Raw genomic sequence first — 23456 nt, 5'->3', positions numbered from 1 at the left:
TTGAATCACCAAGTCAGAATCATTCTCCAGATCCCAAACCTGTCATACAAACTGAACTCACAGCTGGACTTGTAAAACAGCAGAATCACTAAAATTCTTCCTAAATCTACATTGACAGCCTACATTGGCCTTAGAAAATTAAAAGAAAGTGAACACAAATTAATAAATTTTGTTTCATACTTGTTATTAATAAAGCTTTATATATATATAATTTTTATATATATTAATTATATTCATTTATTTATATTTTAAATATATTTATATAATTTATATTTTATATATTTTTATATATTATATATATATTTATATTTTATTTTACATATATATGTATATATATATATATAATAAAAGAAAAGCACCATAAATAACATCCTAATGGTTCAACAGCCCAGCTAAGTGGAATTAGACATTTTTCATGTTTATATAAGTGAAGCTCTTTTAATATAAAAGGTTTTCCAAAAAATAAGTAGAAGATAAATTGCTGTTAGTTTACTTCTTCTGATTCATCAGTTTCTATATATTGCAGAATATTTGCTCTCTGCCTTTCTCGAACATATGTATTGCAGAAGGCTGCATCTTGGAAAATGAAAGTTTTTCCTTAATACCTTTTCCTAAGATTAGCAGGACATTAGGCTGCTGCCTCCACATTTTTGTGGAGCTATTCCTGCTAAATGCAAATATTTTCTCAAAGTCATCTGAAAAAGCTCAAACTTGGTCATCACGGAAGCTTGTGCTAAAGTATTACATCAGTTTCCTGTTGCTTTTCCTGAATGTTTCCTAGTCAGTGAACGTGTCTTTCAAAAATTTTCCACCGTGTCCTCTGAAATCTCTCTTAAAATGTTCAGCAAAAATAAAAGCTTAATTTGTAACTGTGAGAGGTGATGGATGTTAACTAGGGCTCACTGTTTTGCAATATAAAAATACCGAATCGTTATGTTGTACACCTGCAGCTGATATAATGTTACATGTCAGTTATATATCAATTAAAAAAGAAAAACAAAGCCCTCCATGGTCACTGTGCATCATCAGACATTTCCAACGGTTCCTTCCTCTGAGTGGAGCCCACCTTCAGGGAACCTAATGTGCAAGCATCAGCACTGAAGCCACTTTTTCCTGGTGGGGCTGAGAGGGCACCCGGTTTTATTCTTCACTTCTTAGGGCTTCCATTCTATGGCACCAGCGTCTTTGTTCAGCCATGCATCCCCCCTGTGACACATGCTTACCCTCCCATGCTTCCTGCCGTCATCGTTTGAATCTGAGAACTGGAACATTTGCCTCACAGGCTCCGTGTCCCCTCCATCCGTTGCCCTCACCACCGGGGGCTTCATCCATGAGGTGGATGACCAGTGAGCCCTCTGGCCTCTCCGTTCCCTGACTTTCTCCACAGCCTTTTCATGCAACCGAGAATCGCACTTGCGTGGCCAGACTGTGCAACTCAGACCTTCTTATCACCTGACCTGCTTTCCCGTGAGATCTGGAATTCTGCTCTCACCAGCCATCAGATCTGCCTTCTATCTTCTGGTGTGTTCTTTGTCCTCAGTTTCCAACACCAGTCGTGGTGATCCCCTTTCCCACCTAGATTTTCCATGGTTCTCCATCTCACTCACTCGACAAATACCTATTTGACAATTCCTTTGGCATCCTGAGCCTGAAGTGTTCTTTCCCACTCCTTTGGAGGCTCAGTTAAAACGATATAATCTCGAAAGGACCTTTTCCTATTCTCCAGGTGGATGTAACTGTTGTTGCATTTGGGCAACCACAGTATATCGCTCGTACTTCTAACACTTCTTTCATCTTACCCAAAATATGGTTTTATATGCTGGTGAGTCTCTCCCACTAGATTGTGTGTGCCTCTAGGACGGGGTTGTGTCTTACGCTTCTTGAGTTCCTCTTTGGCACATGCACGGTAGGCACTCAATAAATATTGGCTGGAATACCCAGACCGCCATATCTTGAGAATTGGATCTGAGACTTGCCAAACCATGTCCCCTGCTTGTGTCACACTTCATACTTGTTAGTAGTGCTGCGTGCCCAGAGTTCCCACATACCCGTCACGTTCCACATCCCTACGCTTTTGTCTGTGCTTCTGTGTGCACCGTCCTCTCCTCCCAGAATTCTTTCCCCTGCTTCTTCATCTAGCTAACGTCTTCGCATGCTCTTTCTGACCTAACTCAGACACCATCTCATTTTTCTCTTCATTCAGGAAGGGTTACGTACCTCTCCTCTGGATGTGTAGACTACCTTAAGGCTATCACTGTCATTTACTGTATTTTCATGATCACAAGCACAAAATCTGAATCAGATGTGTGAACTGTGTGCCCCAGTTTCCTTTCCATTTCTGTCAAATGTGGATAAAACTTGTTATAAAACCTAAAACTTTTAATATCTGCAAAAGCTTGAGAACAGCGCCTGGCACTTAAGACACCTTCAACAAAAGTCATATATCTGTGCCGTTATTAATATGTTTGAGTCCTTCATTAGATGAGGATGTTGGTTTCCCTTGTCTTCACCCTAGACTCTCCAGGGTCCACCCACTGCCTCTGACCTGGCAGGTGCTCAGGTGGTGCCCTGATGATGCGAGGTAAGTGGTGGCCTATTGATGCGACGATGGTCATGATTACCACCTTAGCCAGAAAAGGGATCTAGACAAGTCAAATAGCTCCCTAGGGGTAACTCTGACAAAATACATGGATATATCCATGGCTGTTAGTGAATATTTCCAGAGCAATATTCTCATCTCAAAAATACTAACAAACAAACGAAACAACAAACACAAAGTCATTTCTGATTCAGAAAGGGAACCACTCATTTGTGGCTTACCCTCTCCTCCTTGCTTTGGCCTGTTTCTCTCAGCCCCTTCAGATGTTCAGATTCTAGATCTCATTCATTTCCCCCTCCTTGGGGGGTCTCACTCTTTCAGACTGTCCTTCTTTCCCATTCCTCCAACCTCTTCTTGTTTACTGGATTATCCTTCTTAATGTATATGTGTGCTCAAGTTTCCACCACTTACAACAGCTACAAGAACAATGGACAAAGCCCCAATCCTCTGCTCCCCATATCCACCTCTAGTCACCCACACTGTCTTACTTTTTGACAGGGACCTCTACATGTTCAACTTGATGGACACTTTACATCCTTATTTTAGTGACCGCTCAGTTCAGCAGTTCCCAAACGCTATTTATTTGTTGTTCTTGAAATTCTTTTTTCATCTGATCCCTGGGCTATCACTGTCTTCCTACTTCTCTGCCCATCTTTTACAAGCTATTTTGCTTCCTTCTATCCCGTAAGTGTGGTTTTCATTGTTGGACATCTTTTTTCCTGTAGGTGAAAAATTATACATTTGTCCTGGGCAATCTCATTCATGCTGCAGGCACCAAATACTTATTTCCTGATGAGTCTCTTAGTGATGATGACTCTCAAACTGTATTTCTGACTCCGCCCTCTCAGTTGGGATCCAAACGTGTGTATATAGCCCCCTTTAGACGTGTCCACCTGGATAGATACTATTATATTCTGCAGACATGCGAACTCAAAATATCCAAATGTAGTTTGCATTTTGCCCTCGAATGCTGTATTTCTTAGTCAAAGGTGCTCCACATGCACAATCATCAACACCAGAAACACTGGTTTCATTTTAGAACCTTCCTTTCTACTTCATTCTCACAGGCATTTTGTTAAAATTGGCGGGACCTATCTTCTAAGGGTCTCTCACATCTCTACCCCTTTGTTGATGTTACTTTCCTTAAATTCACTCTGCCCCATCGCTTCTTGTCTGCCTTTCCATCATCTCTCTGGTAAATGCAAGTCTGATTGTGTTATGCCCCCGCTCACTGTAACTGTCAGGGTCAAGTTAAGCCACATCTGTCCCCCACCTGGAGCACACTGAGTGCTCTGCCCATGCTGGCCCCTCTGGATCCAGCTCTCTGTTCCCCAACACAGGCTCCCTGCTATAGCTGCACCCTTGCAAGTCCTTGGGTTCTGTCCACACACCCTCACTCACTGGCGTATACCTCCTCTTACGTCTTCCTTCTTGAACCCCACTCTTCCCTCACTTCTGCACCTTACTGGCTCCTGCTCATCCATCAAAACTTAATTAAAACATGACATTCCCTGGAAACACTCCTGTCCTCCAGTCAGGTGCTCTCGGACACTCAATGTGTTCTGGGAGGTGGCGCGGTTTGGTGTTAACAGCCATGAACTGGGACAGACAAAAAAATGTCTGGGGTCGAGCACCAGCTCTGCCACTTTCTAGCTGTGGGATGTTGGCAACTTACTTGCCCCCTGCCTCAGTTTCCTCATTTGTAAAGTAGAGATGTTAATGGTACTGCCCATTTCAAAGGTTCATTAGGAAAGTGAGTGAGATGATTTACCTAAAATCCATGGAACAGTGCCTGAGACATAGTGAATGCATTAAGTTGAGCTATTTTTATTATTGTTGTAACTATTGATTTACTTGTCTATTTTCCAAAACAGATCTCTGAATTCCCTCTGAGAGAAAGAGACCATGCTTAATTTGACTATGTTCCCTCGGCACCTAGCACAGCATATGGGACATTGTAGGTACTCAATAAACACTCACCGAATGAGTGAGTAAATATAGCCAGTGAAATACAGTCTTAAAATTTTACCTGTAAAATATGCTAATGAGTAACATCAATCTAATTTTCTCATGTATTTTTTTTTACTTGCACAGTAAGATATTGATGGTATCTCATTAACTTAGTGTAACTGATTCACTGTTCTTAGAGGCAAGAATCTTCTACTCCTGACAGGAGGGCACAATGTAGTTAATTAACAGAAATGTTATTCTGGAAGGCATGAACTGTGTAGGCATGAACTGTGACAAAATTCCTTGGAGACACAAACAGAGAAACAAAATCTGAATTCCTATCAGAAAGCGATCAGAAAGCTTAAAGGGGAAAAAACAGCAGAGAAAGTGTTTAAAAGGGTGACTTCAGGAACCATCTTTCCTGAGCTTCCTCGGACAGCCAGCCATTGTCTGGGACAACAATTAGGTCTGCAGAGCACCTCATCGGGCAGGGGAGAGATGTGTCTGGAAGAATGCTCCATTTCCACCCGCCACCCATGCATCCTGCAGAGAAGAGTCTGGAGCGATGTGATAATGGGGCAATGGCGAGCCTCCAGGTTTGTTTGGTTATTTTCCATGTTCTTCATGAAAGCATCGCTTCTTGTCTGCTTTGAAGCCATTGCTTTTTCAAATACAGACACCTGCCTTTTTTCTCCCGTAGATTCCTTTGCACCTCAATGGAGATGCTCTATAGTGATGGGCATTGGATATCTCTGCCACTGAGGGATCTTACTTCCACCCTTAGTAACTGCTAGAAGCTCCAGAGGACTCTCAGCAGAGGCCAGCCTCTAGTCTGAATGTCCCCACCCTTCTTCACCGCAAGGAAACACTAGGACAAAAAGAATTCTATGGCAAAACGAGGCTAGAATTCACCCCCTGCCACAGAGTGTCTCCATACTGTGGAAAGACTGGGGCAACTTAGAGAACATCTCTGCAGATTTTTCATCATCAGAAATAATTGAGATTCTACTACGCAGGTGCTAAATAGAAACATTTGATCTGTCTATACTTGGTCTTGTCTTCTTTTCAACCCGGGCGCAGGCTTATAAAACATGGGGATACAAAATAAGGACGAGGTAAATCTAAGTCATCTTACAGAAGCAGACAGAATTACTCAAGTAGGGATTGTCAATTTTTTTCTTTGCCATGAGGTATTTCTAAAATACAATCCTACTGATGTGGAAGTCAGAAAATAGTTTGATCCCATTAATTTTCACTGTGCAAAGTGAAAAATCCCTTTAAAATAATTCTAAAGAGAGGATGATCATTTACTTTTTTTTTTTTTCAAATATTTTATTTTAAGTTATCTCTACACCCAACGTGGGGCTCAAACCTACAACCCTAAGATCAAGAGTTGCATGCTCTACCAACTGAGCCAGCCAGGTGCCCCTGACTATTTGTGTACTTTTTAATTCCAAGGCTAGAATATTCTCAGTCTTCCCTTTCAATGAGATCTGGCTCAGACTAGATTTATAATGAACATCCTGAGGAATACAATATTGACACCTTCTAGAAGCTGAAGGAAATGCTTCATGAGTATCTATATTCTATTATCATAATGGCCCCACAAATCACCACCCCCATTTTACAGATCGGGAAATTGGGATTCGAAGAGATTAAGCAATTTATCGAAGGACTTGGATTTCGAGCTGAGAATATGAACTCCCAAGTCTGCTGATCACAGTCCACTATTTTACAAAAAGAATCCCATAGGATTATGGGAGAAAAATGTTGCCTGAGATTCTCTTTTTAAAAGACCATATTGCATAATTATAACTACAGAAAGAGAGAAGAAATGTTCCATCAGATATTTCTGGGGAATGGGTTTGTGTACCCGTTCTGGTCACGTCTGTCATCTGTGCTGATACTTTTTTGGTCTGATCGGCCAAGGGAGCTTGGCATGTGTCAATATTCCCCCAACCTGGAAGTTTGTGGGCTGTAGATTCCGGAAGCCGAATTTCTGCCCCAAGGATAATAGGGCCTTGGAATAATGAGAACTGACCTTCTCATATCCAGCAAACCCCTATCTTCTACAGATGGCATTCCCCAGACCACATGATCTGGTGAGGGTCTTTGGGATCCATGGCAAGCTGGGCTGAGCTAGGCAGTATCTGCTGTCACTCTGCTGAGGTTCGTTTTTGTACCCTTAGCTAAATAAACTCAGAACTGAAACCTCTGGAGGGTGTGTGGGTTTGAGGCCTCTGCTAGAAAGCTTCCAACTCAAAGTTTCTTCGTGTGACACAATCCTGTTTCTACGCTACTTTCTTAACTCATACAGATTTTCATTTTTATTATCCCTCTTTTCCTTATTGTATTATCCCTCCCAGTATCTTATTTTTTACTCCTGGTCACTTTGCACAATCCTCTGTCTCCTCTAAACCCTGTCTCCTTGGAAAAGAAACATACACATACAGAAGCTTTGAATATGCACTCTTGCCCCATGTTACCAGAGCAATTTATTCTCTCATCTTCTTCTTTGAGTAGCATTGCTTGGGAACCTCTTAGTGTCCCTGCTTCCTGGGGAAGCAACCCAAGGGCAGGGGGCCAAGGTCTTTCTCCACGTTTGTGTAGCTACCTTCCAGCATCATCTCTGGAACAAAGGAAACCGCCGATGTTTGGATTCAATCAGATTACATAATCAGTGTTAGGACCAGCCTGAAGTGACAAGAGAGGAGGCCATTCACGAGTTGACAGAGAGTTTATACTCACATTTCAGTTCTAGTTTGATGAAATCTGTGTTGCCCAAGTTCTCAAGGAACACTCCCCGGGGGATTAATGTTTTGAAGTAGAAAGAAATGTCAGCGCTGGTCTCCCCTTGGAAAGTGGAGAAGTGCAGGTAGGATGATGGGTTTGGGAAAGAGGCAGCGTTCCAATAATTCCCTGTGGAAGGAAAAAAAAAAACCCAGGGTAATGTATATCTTGACAACAGGAGTAATAGAAAACACAGCCATTTCTTAAGTTTTAATAAATTTCCATTGGCAATAGCCCTTGTCTCCTCTCATCCTGCTGAACATCATGGCACAAAATCCCCACAGACTTATTCTCAACTTTCTGAAAGTTCTATGCGTGTTGTACTTATGATTGACAGCTAGGGTTCCTACCAAGAGCAGCCTTGGAGGGACCCTAGGGGGTAAATGCCAATAAAGGGAAAAATGCAGAGCAGATCCTGGCACCACCGGGTGGGGGTTGGGGTGATGTTTTGAACTCGTGCATACGTACTGATGGCTTGGGTTTGGTGCAAGAAGCATCTGGGTTAGACCTAGAGGGATACAATAGGAATGGGGTCTTTGGTGTTCTGCTTTTACTTCTCATCCAACTTTGTCTTTGAATAACCAGCTCCTGCTCAGACATTGAGTACAGTTGTGGGGGAGGTGGGGGCCAAGGAAAAGGCAAGAAGACCAGGCTATTCATTTCCCCATCATCCCCATTCCAAACCTCCAGAGGCTAGTTGCCATAAAGGGAGTGTCTCCCCCTGCCAACCTCTTCCTTCCTGGGGACTCTAGGTGAGGACGGTGTGGGGTGCTGAGCTGAGTCCACCTGAGGGCTCTCCATTAGCCTCTACCCTTGAACTCATGGCAAAGACATGGTTGTACACCACTCCCTCATTGCTTGATAGTAGCCAGTGACCCCAGGAGAAAAGCAGTTCACAGGACATAATAAAAACACCAAACTCTATGATGCACATTCCATTAGAACAGATGGACCAAGAATTTAATACAACCAAGAGCTGACTCTTGACTTTACCTGCAGGGGAGAAATTCCTTTTGATTGTGCACGTTTCTGAGTATGTTTACTATCACAACTAAGGACAAAAATACATGGGCATGCATTAAAATAGCTACTGAAGCCTTTCCCTTTAGTACTAAACTTATGTTAACATCACCAGATTAGGCCCAACATGGAGTCACTCATGTTAAGCCTCACTTCGGCAACCCAAAACTTAAAGTTTCTACACCCTGTTCTCCCAGAAAGGGAAAGCCCGAGTCAACCAATTGGCTTTTGTCTGCTCAGCACAAATTACATGATGTGGCTCTAAGCCCTCCTTTCACTCCGTATAAGGGAAGTAACTCTGCTTTAGCCAATCAGCAAACTCCCAGTGCAACTTCCTTGTTCCTGCTCACCTCTGTCTATAAAAGTCACTTGCTTTGTATGGTTCTCTAGAGATATTTTCTATCGGCTAGATCGGATGCTGCCTGATTCATGAATCGCTGAATTCAAACCCTACAAGGTCAGTAAATTGTGGAAAATTCTCTTGTAACATCTGATTTTTTTTCATTTTTTACTGATTTTTCCTTCGAAGAACACAATTAATCAAGTTCCCTCTAATAGTTTTTATAAACTACATTTTTTCTTTCTTTCATGCAAATTATGCACATATGCAATATTAAGTTCAACTGCTATTTTTAAATAAAACTATTTTTGTGTTGGCACTGCTATACTTAAACCATAATTTTATTGTATTTTTTTATTTTTTATTTTTAAGTGTCTTATTATTTATTTTTGAGAGACAGAGAGTGAGAGTGCGGGAGGTGCAGAAAGAGAGGGGGACAGAGGATCTGAAGTGTGTTCCACACTGAAAGCAGAGAGCCTGATGTGGGGCTCGAACCCACAAACCATGAGATCATGACCTGAGCCGAAGTTGGATGCTCAACCGACTAAGCCACCCAGGCACCACATAAACCATAATTTTAAATTAAATATATAATGTTGTTATATTATGAGATATTAAAATAACCTCTCATTTAATCAATGTTATTTGTTTTCATTCTTAGAGATGTCTAGGATAGAGTGACATCTAGATAAATGAATGGCAACTTATAACCAGCAAGTCAGCATAAAATATGTTTGTAAATGTCTTTATTAACGTAAAACAGTGGTGGGGATTGAATCTATTATTTAAGGGGTCCCAAAAGTCTTAGTGCAGTTTTGAGGTTTTGTTTTTTTTTTTTTTTAAGTTGCCATATCAAAGCTTTCAGCAGGAGAAAAAAATAGACTAGTTTCCTCTTGGGAAAGAAGAATATGGTATGATATTGGTTAGAATGATACATGTGTAAGTTGCTATCATCCGAGGGCTGAGTTCTCTTCCTGGCCCAAGATGTGGCTGAATATCTCCTGAGGGGACTTCGGGGGCTTACCTTTCCCAGTGGACTGAGAATGAAGGTCTCACAAGATAAAACCTAAATCAAACTAGAAGTTGCAGCCCTCCCATCGAGGAGAGTTCTAGAAGGAATGAAGCCCCATCCCCAGGGTCAGCAGGATTTGGCTCATCCTAATTGGGTGAGAGCCCTATAACAACAGAGGGGCCCCAAGAATCAAAGTCCTCAGCCATGCTTCAGCCTGAAGCAAAGCAATTCTGTCTCTTTAGGCTAAATCCCCAGGATGTGAATGTAATTAACATTTTAAAGTTTCATTCCAATCAAGTGCATTCCCATTTTCTGAGGTGGTGATGTATTAACAGAAGGGCAGTTGTCTGAAATGATTCTAGAAAAAGGAAAGCTAAAAGTAAAACATGTCAGTATTTATTTGAGGTCCAGGGCTGGTTATTCAGACAGAAATATCCCTGGAGAGGAGAAGGGCAGTTCAATCAGTTATTCCAGCTTGATGAAAGGTCCCCACAGACCAAAATTCCATTTGTTCTAATTCTATGCTCACTAAGCAACTTCTAACTAATTTGGCCTTTTGAATTGACATATTCACAGGGAAATTGAGCCTGGTGCAAACGGTGGTTACCAGTCATCCTTCCGGAAATGTCTGGGTTATCACATGATATCTTTTGGAGTTGTCACTTGTGGTATGCCCCACGTCTCTGGATGAACTAAGTCCAGATTCTTGACCAGCAACAGCGAGGACTTTCTGGGGACTTGTGTCAGAGTGGAGCTGTCCACTCCGGTGGTGCTGAAGGAGAGCCATGTGGTACAAGCAGAGGTCATTAGAAATTCTACTTATTTTTTAAAACCCATCCTTTAAAAGATCTGTTTTAGTCATAATTAAACATTTTTAACGTTTATTCATTTTTAGAGACAGATACAGAACGTGAGTGGGGGAGGTACAGAGAGAGAGAGACAGAGACAGAGACAGAGACTGAGAATCTGAAGCAGGCTCCAGGCTCTGAGCTGTCAGCACAGAGCCCAACATGGGGCTCGAACCCATGAACTGTGAGATCATGACCACAGCCGAAGTCAGATGCTCAACTGACTGAGCCACCCAGGCGCCCCCCAGTCATATTTATAATGTACATGATATATGAGTATAGTGGTGCATGATAGAATTGGTAAGTAAATATGTTTATGGGGATGTGGGCATGAAAGTGTTAATGAGCAATGTAGACAATGAGAAAGGTGGGGAGCCACTGCTTCAGACGCTGATGAACTTCTGTGAGGCATGTTCTGATAAGTCTGTTGCCCAGTCTCTGGGATTTTTGGTTACAACAAAATAACATGGGTTGTTTTTTTTCCTAGTGCTCATTGTGCTTCATGATGCAAAGAGCCTAGAGCATTATTATTGTTTACATTATTCCCAACTGGCCATAAGCGCCTTGAAAGCTGGGAGAAACCATTTTGTCTCTATAACCTTTGGCCCCAGAACATAGTAAGCACTCAATAAATAATTATTAAATCAGTGGGTAATTGTATAGCCACTCCTCTCAGTTCTATCTAATTCCACTCCACATGCGATATCCTCATGGGGCAAGATCTACTTTATGGTAACCTGAGTACTGAAGATACTAACTAAATATAAATAAAAATTAATGCTGCTTTAGCACCTCCTGATAACGGGACACTGTATCCTTAGCACACCATAACTGTTCTTACCTATGTCTTAATTTCTGTTTTTTTCCTACAGACAGACCTCATTGAACAATGCCATGAATTTGCAAGGATGATGGTCTCCTAACCCTAAGATTACTGAAATTGCTGCCATTTGTACTTGCTGTCAAGGTCAGTGCTATAGAGGGTCAAGTGACACTGGACGAGAATACCAAGTTGGAAATAAGAGATTTCATTGCAGGGCAAAGAGTAGTATCTCAGTAGTGTGGACAGGGAAGAGAAGGCAAGGTTGGAAAATGCAGAGCCCAATGCAGGGCTTGAACTCACAGACTGCTAGATCATGATCTGAGCCGAAGTTGGATGCTCAATTGACTCAGCCACACAGATGCCCCCAAGATTTCTTTTTAATGTTTATTTTATTTATGTTGAGACAGAGAGAGAGAGAGAGAGAGAGAGAGAGAGAGAGAGAGAGAGAGAGAACACGAGTGGGGGAGGGATGGAGGCAGAGGGAGAGAGAATCCCAAGTAGGCTCTGCCCCATCAGTGCAGGAGCCCCATGTGGGGCTGGATTTCAGGAACCCTGGGATCACGATCTGAGCTGAAATCAAGAGTTGGATGCTTAACCAACTGAGCCAACAGGCACCCTGTTCATCCAAATTCTTTAACAGCCATTTACTTTAATCTCACCAATGATTATTTGGTATGGGATACTGACTTCAAAATTTCTAAGGATATTTTCTGCTGAGCAGTGTTAAAGAACTTCAATTTAAAATGGAACTGGAGGATAGAAAATAGAAAGTCTCACTCACGTGCTCTTAGGAAAATAAAACATAAGGACACACATGCTGATTTCCCATAAATGTCCATTTACAGAAATCTGATAATGTTGGGATTTTCTTAAATGATAAGGAGTTGGTCAGGGGTTACCTCATAACAATCTTGGGAAATTTTTGCTTATGGTTTCCAGAGGCATGAACAAGAAATGACCCACGTTGGGTTGGTCTGAAAAAATAAGCTGAATTGAGCTCTTTTTTGTCTGACTGGACTGTTTTTTTCTGCTTGGGGAATTTTCAAAGCTGGCCTCTGTTTGTTTTTTATTTTAACAGATCTAACTGAACTCTCTCCTGTCTCCATCCCCTGCGCATAAATACAGCCTTCCTCAAACCCTCAACAGATGCCTGGAGCTTGCTACAGTCTGTGTGTACCAAATCGCAATTCTTCTGCTATTCCTAAATAAACTCCTCTTTTTGACAGTTTTGAGCTTGCCTCAATTTACCCCTTTTTTTTAGGTCGACAGCAGCAATTTGTTTTAAGCCTAGGTTTAATTTCTCGTTTTTTAAGTTTATTTATTTATTTATTTTGAGAGAGAGAGAGAGACAGAGCAGGGGAGGGGCAGAGAGAGAGAGAGAGAGAGAGAGAGAGAGAGAGAGAGAGAGAGAGAGAATCCCAAGCAGGCTCTGCACTTCAACTTAAAATGCTGCTGTGGGTCTTGATCTCAGGAATGATGAGATCATGACTTGAGGTGAAATCAAGATTCAGCCGCCTAGCCAACTGAGTCACCCAGGTGTCCCAAGCCTAGTTTTAATTTCCGACCTCGGGGTACAGATACATAGTTTTAACAATCCAGGGTGCTACAAGGGATAAAGGAAAATGCAACTCCCTGCTCCACCCCCATCCCAGCCCAATTTCTTAGCAACAACTCCTACACTTAACTCTTTCAGTTATATCCCTGTGTTTCTAAAGTATGCATGTGTTGATATTTATTAATTTATGCATTTTAAGTATTTTTTTAAATATTTTTTAACGTTTATTTATTTTTGAGACAGAGAGAGACAGAGCATGAATGGGGGAGGGTCAGAGAGAGGGAGACACAGAATCTGAAACAGGCTCCAGGCTCTGAGCGGTCAGCACAGAGCCTGACGCGGGGCTCGAACTCATGGACTGCGAGATCATGACCTGAGCCGAAGTCAGAGGGTTAACTGACCGAGCCACCCAGGCGCCCCAATTTATGCATTTTAGATATACTTGATTGACCTTCCCCAGATGCAAGATAAAGACTGAGCATTTTTAGAAGCCTGCCTGCCTATTCCCTTTCTCCAGATTCTCCCAAACTAGCAACTCACAGATTTTGGGTTCCACTGAAATTCAATATTTACATTTTTAGGGCTCTGGGTTATTCACTAATGAGCCGACTAGTAAAATATAATTATAGTTTCTTTTATTTGTATAATTTCTTTTGTTCTTCTGGAATCAGTAATTACCTCTTTTTCCATTGGCTTAGTTTTCTCTGTACCTGTCATAAATTCTCTCCAATAACTCAACACACCTGTAAAACTCTTCCCACGTGTTCCCAACATCACACACATCGGGTGATCTAGCAGCCCCCTTTTTGTCCCTCGGAGGTCCCCTACAGCCTCTGACTTCCTGTTGTCAGGCCCACTGGCTCTTCTGAGGGTTGACACCCGGCTCTGGTCCTGGGACCTGTCTCTTGCTATTATTGCCGACCATGTTTCTGCTACTCTTCACTATTAAATGGCCAAATCAGAAGACCCCATGACTTTGGGTGATCCCTCTTTCTAGGTTTACACCCTCATTTCCACAGGCACATTCTCCTGTAGCTTTTTGAGAAAAGGAATGCAAGAGGTCGACTTTCTAAATCCTTGCTTTTCTGAAGAGTCCTTATTCTGCTTCCACACCTAATTGAGACACTCCAGAAAATTATTCTGCCATGGAGTTACTAAAGGCATCTCGTCAATATATTCGAGCTGTCTGTGTCGCTATTGAGGAAGCTAATGCTCTCTGATTACTGCATCGTGTATGTAACTGATGGGGTTCAGGGCATGCTCCCCCAAATACAGCACCTTAGCATATTGAATATTTTGAACTAAGGGAACGTAAGAAATGGCTGGTGCGGGAAGGACTCTCTGGCCCTCCTCTGAAGCAGGTCACAGACCCTTATGTGAGGTGACCCCCCCTCCCTGAGGAAAGGATCACCCTCACCTCGAAAGACAAAGGGACACTGAGAGGAATCAGAACAGCCTTGCTGAGTTTCCCCCAGTTTACTGCTTAGCTCATACGTGGTTCCGTGGTTCCGTCACATCTTAGCTCCTGTTGGGTAGGACAGGAGAGCTGCTGGCAGGGTTGGAGAAAGTGAAGTGAGGGTTTAACTGAGGCTGCCCGGACTTCACCAGTCCTCTGTGAGCCTTACCAGGACCCGACCTCCCACGGACTCCATTCCAGACCCTGTTGGAGTTCGCTTCCCCTCTGCCTGTCAACAGTCTGGACTCAAGTAAGGAAGCAACTGGACATGTGATACACTGGAGACACCCCTGTGACGGTGGTAGCAGCAGGAGCAGGGCGTTTGGAGGACGTGGAGTTGGGGGAGGGGCATGGTGGGGTGACAATAAGCGACCTCAGGGGGCTGCTCTGGCTGGTCACTTGGTGAAGTTGCCGTGGCCTGTTCCACGTGCAGGCTCCAGCGTCAGGGTCTGGCTTTATCACCCACACCCACTAGGTGACTGGGACAAGTTTCTTGATCTCCCTCAATCTCAATTTCCTTATGCGTACAATGGAATTAACAATGGCACCTCTCTTAATGGGTGTTGAGAATCACAGAAGATAATCCACGAAATGCATTTAGCAGAGGGCTGAGCACAAGGTAAGTGTTCAACACATGTTACTACTGCCATTGCTACTTCCAAAAGGACATTAACCATTATGACTGATGACTTTGGTGTCACCTATGGTCCTGGGGGAGGATGGGAAAGGAGCTTCCTTTCCTTAAACAGTAGGCTAGCAAGCCCTGAGGCCCCTCCTAAGCCTTCCCCACCCCGCGGGTGAATTCTTTAAGGGGGAGCAGCCAACCACCCCTAGCTAAACTGACATAACCAATTCTGACTTCTGCAGCCAGTCGACTCATCTCAGACTCATACCCCCGTCCGCCATCTGTCCTGTTCGCCTCTCACCCTTCTGCTCCCTGCTCACTGGCTTTCAAACCTGTGCCCTCCCCGCCGCTTAATCTCCTCAGGAATTAAAAAAAAAAAATTCCTTCAGGACACACACATGGGAGTCACCTTGAGCCCTGGCGATGTGACATATGGTTTTGTAGAGCAGCCGCTGAATAAAAATCTGACGAACAAAGCAGTGGCGGGCACCCAAGAAAGCAGAGTTACCCACACACCGTAGAGCCTCTCATTAGAATGAAGGTACAGCAGAGATCCCTCCCCTCTGAGAGGGCAGGTAACCAGGAAGTGGCTGAAAGACTTGGCTTCTGGCAGACAGGGAGAAGATTGCACGTGGGCTCTACGGCCGTGGCTGTGGTTTGGTGAGGCCATGGCTGCGGGTGTGGCTGGACGCCACTGGCTCCCAGGTCCAGCAATTTCCTCAGAGCCATCCAGTGGCCCCGTACTGGGACCGCACCAAGAAACACAGCTATTGCTTGTGCTTGAAGTGGCAAGCACTCTCCAATGTGAATACTAGCGTTGAGTCTAATTACTCTGAAAATTTTCAGTGACCCCAAGGTTAGAGATGTGGGTATTTGAGTTATGCAGTGAGCCTTCTATTGTTTACCGTGGGCTGGGTGCTATTGACAACAATAAGCCAGATGGCTTCATTTGCATGTAGATTTGAGTCTATTTGTAGAGGTGTCCTTATGGGTAGAAAAAAAGGACTTCCTTAATTAAACCATTTTGTGCATTCTGGAAAGGTAAAAGTAGCTTTGTTCAGCTCCCTGCCTGATTTTATAGGGCAAGCCCAACCTCAAAATGAAGGGCTTGGAGGTAGAACGTTACTAACTTGTCAAGTTTCACCCCCACCAGCAAACTTTTTCCATTGTTAACAACCCACAGGGCTTGGGGGTCAACAATGTAAATTTTTCACCCTGTGTCTCTTTGCCATTTGGTTTCTTTGGGAAAGAATGGCTACAGGGTCCCACAGAGAACAGTATGATAATAAAACCCTAGAGGTCATGATGCTGAGGGTGTTTCCTGCGCTGCTGTGAGCTGACCAATAGCCAGAGAATGGGGGGATGTGATGAAACTGATTATGTGATGAAATTCATCAGTCGTGGAAGTTCACACCTGACTCTTGTCAATGGTGCACGTGGACAGAGTCCTACTAAGGAGGTAATTTTATCTTATTTTGAGTTCTGGAAACAGTTGTGTATACTCAGATTTAAAAAATTGTTTTTAATGTTCTATTTAGTTTTGAGAGACAGAGTGAAAGCAAGGAAGGGAAAGAGAGAGAGGGAGACACAGAATCTGAAGCAGGCTCTAGGCTCTGAGATGTCAGCACAGAACTCAACGTGGGCTCGAACCAATGAACAGCGAGATCATGACCTGATCTGGAGTAGGACGCTTAACCAATGAGCCACCCAGGCGCCCCATGTACTTTGGATATTTGGAGATGGGGAGCAGGTCTAAAACTCTCCAGGGTCTCTGTGTTAGATCCCTCAAACTTTCCTTATTGGGGTGACTCGTTATGCCTAATTAGTCATCCTACTTGTCATCTTAAATATAATGGGATTCAAAGTTAAAAATTATTAACCAGAAGTGGAGAAATGAATAACTAAGTGTGTAATGGAAATATCCGTGCCCTGTGCTCTTCATTCAAATTTGTGCGTCGGGTAAAACTCTAAAGGTTTCTGTGTGATCGATTCCAAAGCAGGAGGGAGTAGCAAGCCTGGATGTTTCACATCTTGGTGAGCAAAGGATCGGAGGGAAGATCTGTCTGCTTTAGCAAAAATAAGAGTGTTGCATCTGGAGGTTGGAGGACAAATTTATATCCACTACATGCAGGTTGAAATTAAAAATATTTAACAAGTAACGTAGTACACAGGAACGGCCATGGGAGGGCTACTCGGGGAACTGCGTAACTTTTAAATGCTTGCATGTCAGGCCCAGGGATAAATCTGCTTTTCCTTCTTTTCCTGAGCGATTTCACTCCCTTTCACCATTTCAAGCACTAACCGCACATAGATGAGTGATTCCGAAATTTATGCATACAGTTAGATCGCTACTATGAGTTTAACATTAACATATGAGTTTCTTACTAGACAGCTTTACTTTGACCTACAAGTACTTCAAACTCTAAATGACTGCAAGTGAACATATATTTCTTCCAAATTCGCTCTACCTGCAGTATTCTCCCCTTGGAGCTGTTCCCACTCTACCGCTCAAGCCAGAAACAGGGGAGTCATTCCTCCATACCCAATCGACTCCCAAGGCCTGAGAACCGCACCTCCGAAATATTCTGCAGGTATGTCCCCGCTTCTATTCCTTCTACTGCCAGGGCTCAGGCCATCACCTCTCGCCTGGATGACGTATTGACGTTAGGCTCTACCTCCAGGGTTGTTCAATTTTAAATCCAGTCCCTACAAAGCCAACAGAGAGAGCTTTCCAAAATGCACAGCTGATGGTTTCCCTCTCATGGTTCCAAACGCCTGCGGAATACCTTGCAAACTCCTGGACACGGCGTATTAGGTGTAGACCCACTTCTTCAGCCTCCTCTCTCCCGAGAACGTGTGCTCAGCAGCACACAGATGCCATGACTTCTCACCACCCCCATTGTTGTGTATGGACTCCATGCCTTTCTTCACGTGCTTTCCTCTTTCTGGATTATCCTTCTCTCCAACTTCCCCTTCCCCGGCCTCCCCACTCACACGCTACATCTGGCCTGATTCCTTCTCCTCCTTGAGGGCACGCTTTCCCTGTGTTCCTATGACATCTTGTGTCTATCTCTGCATTCAACTTACCGTATTACTATAATTACTTTCATGCGTTCCTCTCCTCTGCTAGGCTAGGAACTTCACAGAGCAGAGATTGTATTTTCTATTTCTTCCTACCTGTAATCTTTAGCCTGCCACGGAGGTGGGTGTTCAATGTGTTCTTAAAAAAGTGTTCTTTAAGTGTTCTTAAAGTGTTCTTTAAGTGTTCTTAAAAAAGATCTGAACCATTGATAGTCCTACTCCCAGCTCTTACCACTCCTTGACCATCTGTGGAGACCTCCTTCTCAAGTTTCTGAATCAAAGAGTTATTTAGCCGGGTGGAAGGCCATGCGGATTGGCATTATTTACTTGGCCTTTTGGGCCCATTTAACAGTTCCCTTCTTAGAGGTCTGACATGCGGGCCCTCTTCAAAACCATGGGGTCCTCAGCAGGTACTCATGGTGGTTGACGATGGTTCTGAGGGCCAGCCCCGTGGGTGTCGCTTCTGTCTTTACAATGTGTCCCTTTGGTATCTCCGACCTCTTATCGTTTTCTCTCTTCCTACGATTGTAATTCCTGCCCTAATACCATTAAGCTCCCATTTCATCATCTGCCCTGTTGCGGTGAAGAATGGTCACGGCACAAATGTAAAAGACTGCGATGTATTTAGCCACGCTCAGCCACTGTGCAGAGAGGGAACGCTGTAACGTGAGGCAGCCCTTAACTCTTGATAGACTACAAACCCCCCAGAGCCCTACATCCATAGAAAAACAGATTTTATATAAAATCCATTAGGTGAGTGAAATGTGGAAAAAGCCTCCCATTTCGGCAGAATGGTGGATGTGAACATTGGAAACTGCTCTACACGGCGGAGTAATGGATTGATATGAGTCACACAATTATGTTACACAAATCAAAGTTTCCTTTTGGTGCTGTTTTCATTACAGGAAATAAAAAGATTCGCACCACCTATTCATAGATACTGTCGTTTTCCTACTGAAAACTAACACGGTCCCCTCCCTCCACCCCCCTCCCTGCCCTCCCCCTCTCCAGGAGCGGGATTAGTAAAGAGGGAAGACAACCCATGATGCAAAGAGGAAGTGGAAAAATGCAAGCTTTTAGAACCTCAGTTTCTTTGTTTGTAAGTTAGAAAAAGTAGTTCCTTTGTCACAGGGTTGTCCTAATGATGTAAAGACACAGCGCCATCCAGAAGCACTTTGAAACACCAAAGCACTATAAAAGGGCGAAAAGCCCTCTTCTGGCCTATATTTATTAATACTCCTAGAAAAATGACAGATTTTTGTGCGTGCAAGGGTGTGAGAGACGGCCTGGATTTATATAGAACGGGCTGCCGTCTCCTAACAAACTCATAAATACTCGAGAAGAAGGGAACACAGCGGAAAGCGAGCCTGAAAACAAATTCCACTTAGTGGCTAAGTGAAAATAATTTCCGAAGTAAAAATAAATAATGCAGCAAAGCCGGAATAGATGTTCAGACTTTTAAGGATAAAAGGAACACACTTGAAGGCACGACCGCACTTGCCATTGCGATCCTTTGTTGTCTCCATGGGGCAAGGCTCGGTGCAGAGACACAGCTTCGGTTGTGGCCGCCCCCGGGGGTAAGGATTGTGAAATGGGATTCAAGTGGATTGCAAAGGACACCCTTTGGTGTCTGAGACGGTGCGAGGCCAGCGGGAATTTTATTACGTCGTGTCACATTGATCACGACGAATAAAAAAGTGAGCACATCCACTATGTTGATTTCGAATAGTTTTGCTTCAGAGGAATCTGGGAATTAGTAGGAAGTCAGGACAGACCACGGGAGCAGGGACGGGCTGCTGAGATGCCTGGAGTGGGGAGCGATTTCCCCAGAAGCTGCTCAGAGGGGCTGCGGGGCCACGGGAGAGGTTTTGCACCGAATGAAGTCGCAAGGCCACAACCCCAGACACCAGGGCCTCATTGCATGTTTATTGAACATACTGGGGAGGTACACACCGGAGAAGGAAATATCGAATAGATTATTACAGTGAAATTCAGTGTGACGTGTCACTTTATGATTGGACTTAGTATCTTCCACTTCAAAATTTCAAATTGTAGGGGCGTCTGGGTGGCTCAGTCGGTTGAGCGTCCGACTTTGGCTCAGGTCATGATCTCGCGGTTTGCGAGTTTGAGCCCCGCGTCGGGCTCTGTGCTGACAGCTCGGAGCCTGGAGCCCGCTTCAGATTCTCTGTCTCCGTCTCTCTCTGCCCCTCTCCTGCTCACGCTCTGTCTCTCTCTGTCTTTCAAAAATGAATAAGTGTAAAAAAAAAATTAAAAAAAACTTCAAGTTGTAAGGGCACCTGCATGGCTCAGTGGGTTGAGCATCTGATTTCGACTCAGGTCATGATCTCATGGTTCAGGAGTTCAAGCCCCTGCATTGGGCCCTCGGCTGTCAGTGCAGAGCCCGCTTCGGATCCTCTGTCCCCGTCTCTCTCTGCTTCTCCCCGACTGCTTCTCTTTCTCTCTCTCAAAAAAGGTAAACATTAAAAAAATAAAATAAAATTTCAAGTTGTATAATAGAGGTCTGGGGCTCAGTGTTGTCTCTGAGGTTACTGAAAACAAAGACAGCCTGTCCGGAATGGAGGTGTTTGGGCATCTCAATATTTCTAAAAGTGAATTGAGAATAGAACAAAAAGTTACACTAACAGTTGTCATCACCACTGCATGGTGCCGTAGGTTATGCTAATTTGCAACTGAGTAGATGGTGCCACAATCTGGGTTTTGAAAGCAATTATTTCCAGCAGGCTGGTGGCCACCCGGAGCACAGCGGCTTTGAAACATGTTGCATTCTGACCTTTTCTCAGTCTCAGGGGCTCCGAGGAAAAACAGGGGCTTTAAAATTCAGATCAGAAGGTGCACAAACAAAGCTCTGAATGGATTCTGATGGAACCAATCCCACATTTCACCTCTGCAAAACTTTATGGGAAGTTTATGGGGATTTATTGTTTCAAGAACAGAAGGACATTTACCTACAGATGCAGGGGAATAAATTTCAAGTACATTTAGTATTGGAGAATGGTCGCTTTATTGCTGATTTCAATCCACTTGACTTTCTCCTTAATCTTCTACCCTCCACCTCGAGTTGAACACTGTGCACACACCTTTACAGTTTGGGGCTTTGGTGGTTTGTAAAATTTTAAAGAGCTTCTAGTAGCAAAAAAAAAAAAAAAAACAAAAAACAACAACCATAAAAAACAACCACCATGTGTAAATCTGTTATGGTATATTAAACAAATAAATACAATGTAGCATTAACAGTAAGACGGGTCTATGCAGATCGTCAATTGTACATTGTTGAGTGACACACAATTTTCAGAATAAAATCCATACGATGTCTCCATGTTGTTAAAAAGTATATGTGCATGTTGTACATGTGTCTGATACATCTACACATGTATACACACACACTCGTGTGTGTGTGTGTGTGTGTGTTCATTGAAGCACAGAGTAAAAGATAAAAGTCTAGAAGGATTGACATCAAACTTTAATACTGGTTACCTTTGTGGATGGTAATGGGTGGGAGATTTGTACAAGGAAGGACCCAGGTTGTGTGCGTGTGTGTCTGTGTGTGTGTATTTATGTGTACAGAATGAAAGGGAAGAGGAAGCAGAAGCAGAGACAAGAGTCCATGAATGCTGCAGGAAAGAGTTTTCGGGAAGAACTTGGGATGGGGTCCAACACGAGTGGAACATGATGGAGAAACACGGAGCAGGAGCAGCGTGAAAGCGAATCTGAACGTGTTGTGTGCTGGGAATCGAATGGCCTCGATGCTCCTTGTGAGTTACAAATAAAGATCAGGTTTTTTTTACTACCTGTGGTCTTCGGACACTTGTTTTGAAAAGGAAGTCCGTATTGGGACCAAGCAGATCACGGCGTTGCACAGGAGGCCTCAGCTTTGGCCCTGGGTGACAGGTTTCCGGGTCCCACCCTATAGCGATAGCATAGCCACAGTGGGCAAAAGCGACATTCTCTCTCATCCTGAGAAAGAAGAGGGTTTCTGCGGCCCTACGATTCACATATAAGGGCCCCATGCCGCGGAGGCATTCCTGAACTATAAACCACCACAACGAACGAATCAACTAACCGTTAACAGCGATGCTGTAAAACTTTCTTCTGATGAATTCCCACTGGCCATGAGCACGCTTTTCTTCACCAAGCCTTACTCTGTTAAGACCCCGGACTTGAGAGAGTTACTAGTATTTGTGAATAGTTAACTTCATGGAATTATTAATAGTTATTAACAGCAGCTAAAATCTATCCCGCCATGTTCCGAGCAATGTTTTAATTCAGGCATTTTTTTCCCCCAATTAATCTTCACAACATCACTTGAAATTCTGGTATTATCTCCATTTTTCATGTGAGGAAACCGAGGTACAGAAATTTTGATGTGAACACTTAGAGTTTCACTTTGAACCCAGGTCCCGTGGCTTCAATACAAGTGCTCCAGAAGAAATGCTGCATTTTTTTTTTTTTTTTTAAATAGAGTAATTCCCTTTCACTCCCCATCCCCAGCCCTCGGTTTTTCCTACAAAGTATTAGCCCTCCAAACAGCCCTGTATGATTTTTATGCTGGGCTTTCTTGGCATCTAAAGGGAGCCTAGAGATGCGACTGTATCCTTTGTCTTCAAATTTCAGCTGAAGGAAAGCTAGAGGAGACTCTCCCGTAAAGTCCGGGCACCCTGGGGAGAAGACCACCGTGTTCCGCCTCGTGTCTCTTCTGAGAAGCTCCTGTACGCCATGCATAGCCCTAGACTTCATAAAAGATCCAGAATCTAGGGCCCTCATAATTTTGCCTCTGTCTCTGATACCACCCTGTTCCGCTCGATCCTTTGCTCAGAAGCCACGCCAGCCTTCTTTCTGTTCTTCAAGATATCAAGCTTGCTCCAAACTCAGGATCGGTTTCTTCTTCCTGGAATGCTTCCCGCAGATTCCAGCAGGATTGGCTCTTCTTATCACTCAGAATTCAGTCACCTCCTCAGAGTCAGTGATACCTTCTCGAACAAATGGAAAATCCAGCCTCAAGTTATCCTTAGCCATTGCCCACTGGTTTCGCTTTTAGAGCATGTGTCATTATGTTACATTCCTATCTATATATTAAGTTTACCTATTTATTGACTGTCTTTCCTGAACTAGGATATGAGGTCCATGCACACAAGTGTTTCGCTTGCTTTGCCCTTTCTTGTGTTTCTGGCACCCAGACCTTGCTTGGCACACAGCAGGTGCTCAGGAGACGCTGTTGAATGACTGAGATGCACCACCTTGGGTCCACCAGTGGGGGAGCTGTGGGTCACGGAGCCACAACGAGGAGGAAGGCTTCAAAAGCTCAATCTCCATATGGAGACAGAGTCGCTGCTTGACCA

At 43.7% G+C, this 23456-nt stretch overlaps 1 protein-coding gene across 1 annotated transcript in view; it reads right to left on the bottom strand.

Annotated features, from left to right (window-relative positions):
- The window catches only part of CNTNAP2 (contactin associated protein 2), a 1960721-nt gene that overhangs the window by 246444 nt on the left and 1690821 nt on the right, over nucleotides 1–23456 (bottom strand). The window contains exon 16 of the mRNA XM_042974552.1: nucleotides 7298–7468. Within this exon, the coding sequence (XP_042830486.1) occupies nucleotides 7298–7468 (171 nt within the window). The remainder of the gene's footprint in view (nucleotides 1–7297; nucleotides 7469–23456) is intronic.

The sequence above is a fragment of the Panthera tigris genome, chromosome A2 (genome assembly GCF_018350195.1).
Source record: "Panthera tigris isolate Pti1 chromosome A2, P.tigris_Pti1_mat1.1, whole genome shotgun sequence".
Lineage (NCBI taxonomy): Eukaryota > Metazoa > Chordata > Mammalia > Carnivora > Felidae > Panthera > Panthera tigris.
The sequence above is the reverse complement of the archived record's forward strand: the minus strand, read 5'-3'. Positions and strand labels throughout refer to the sequence as shown.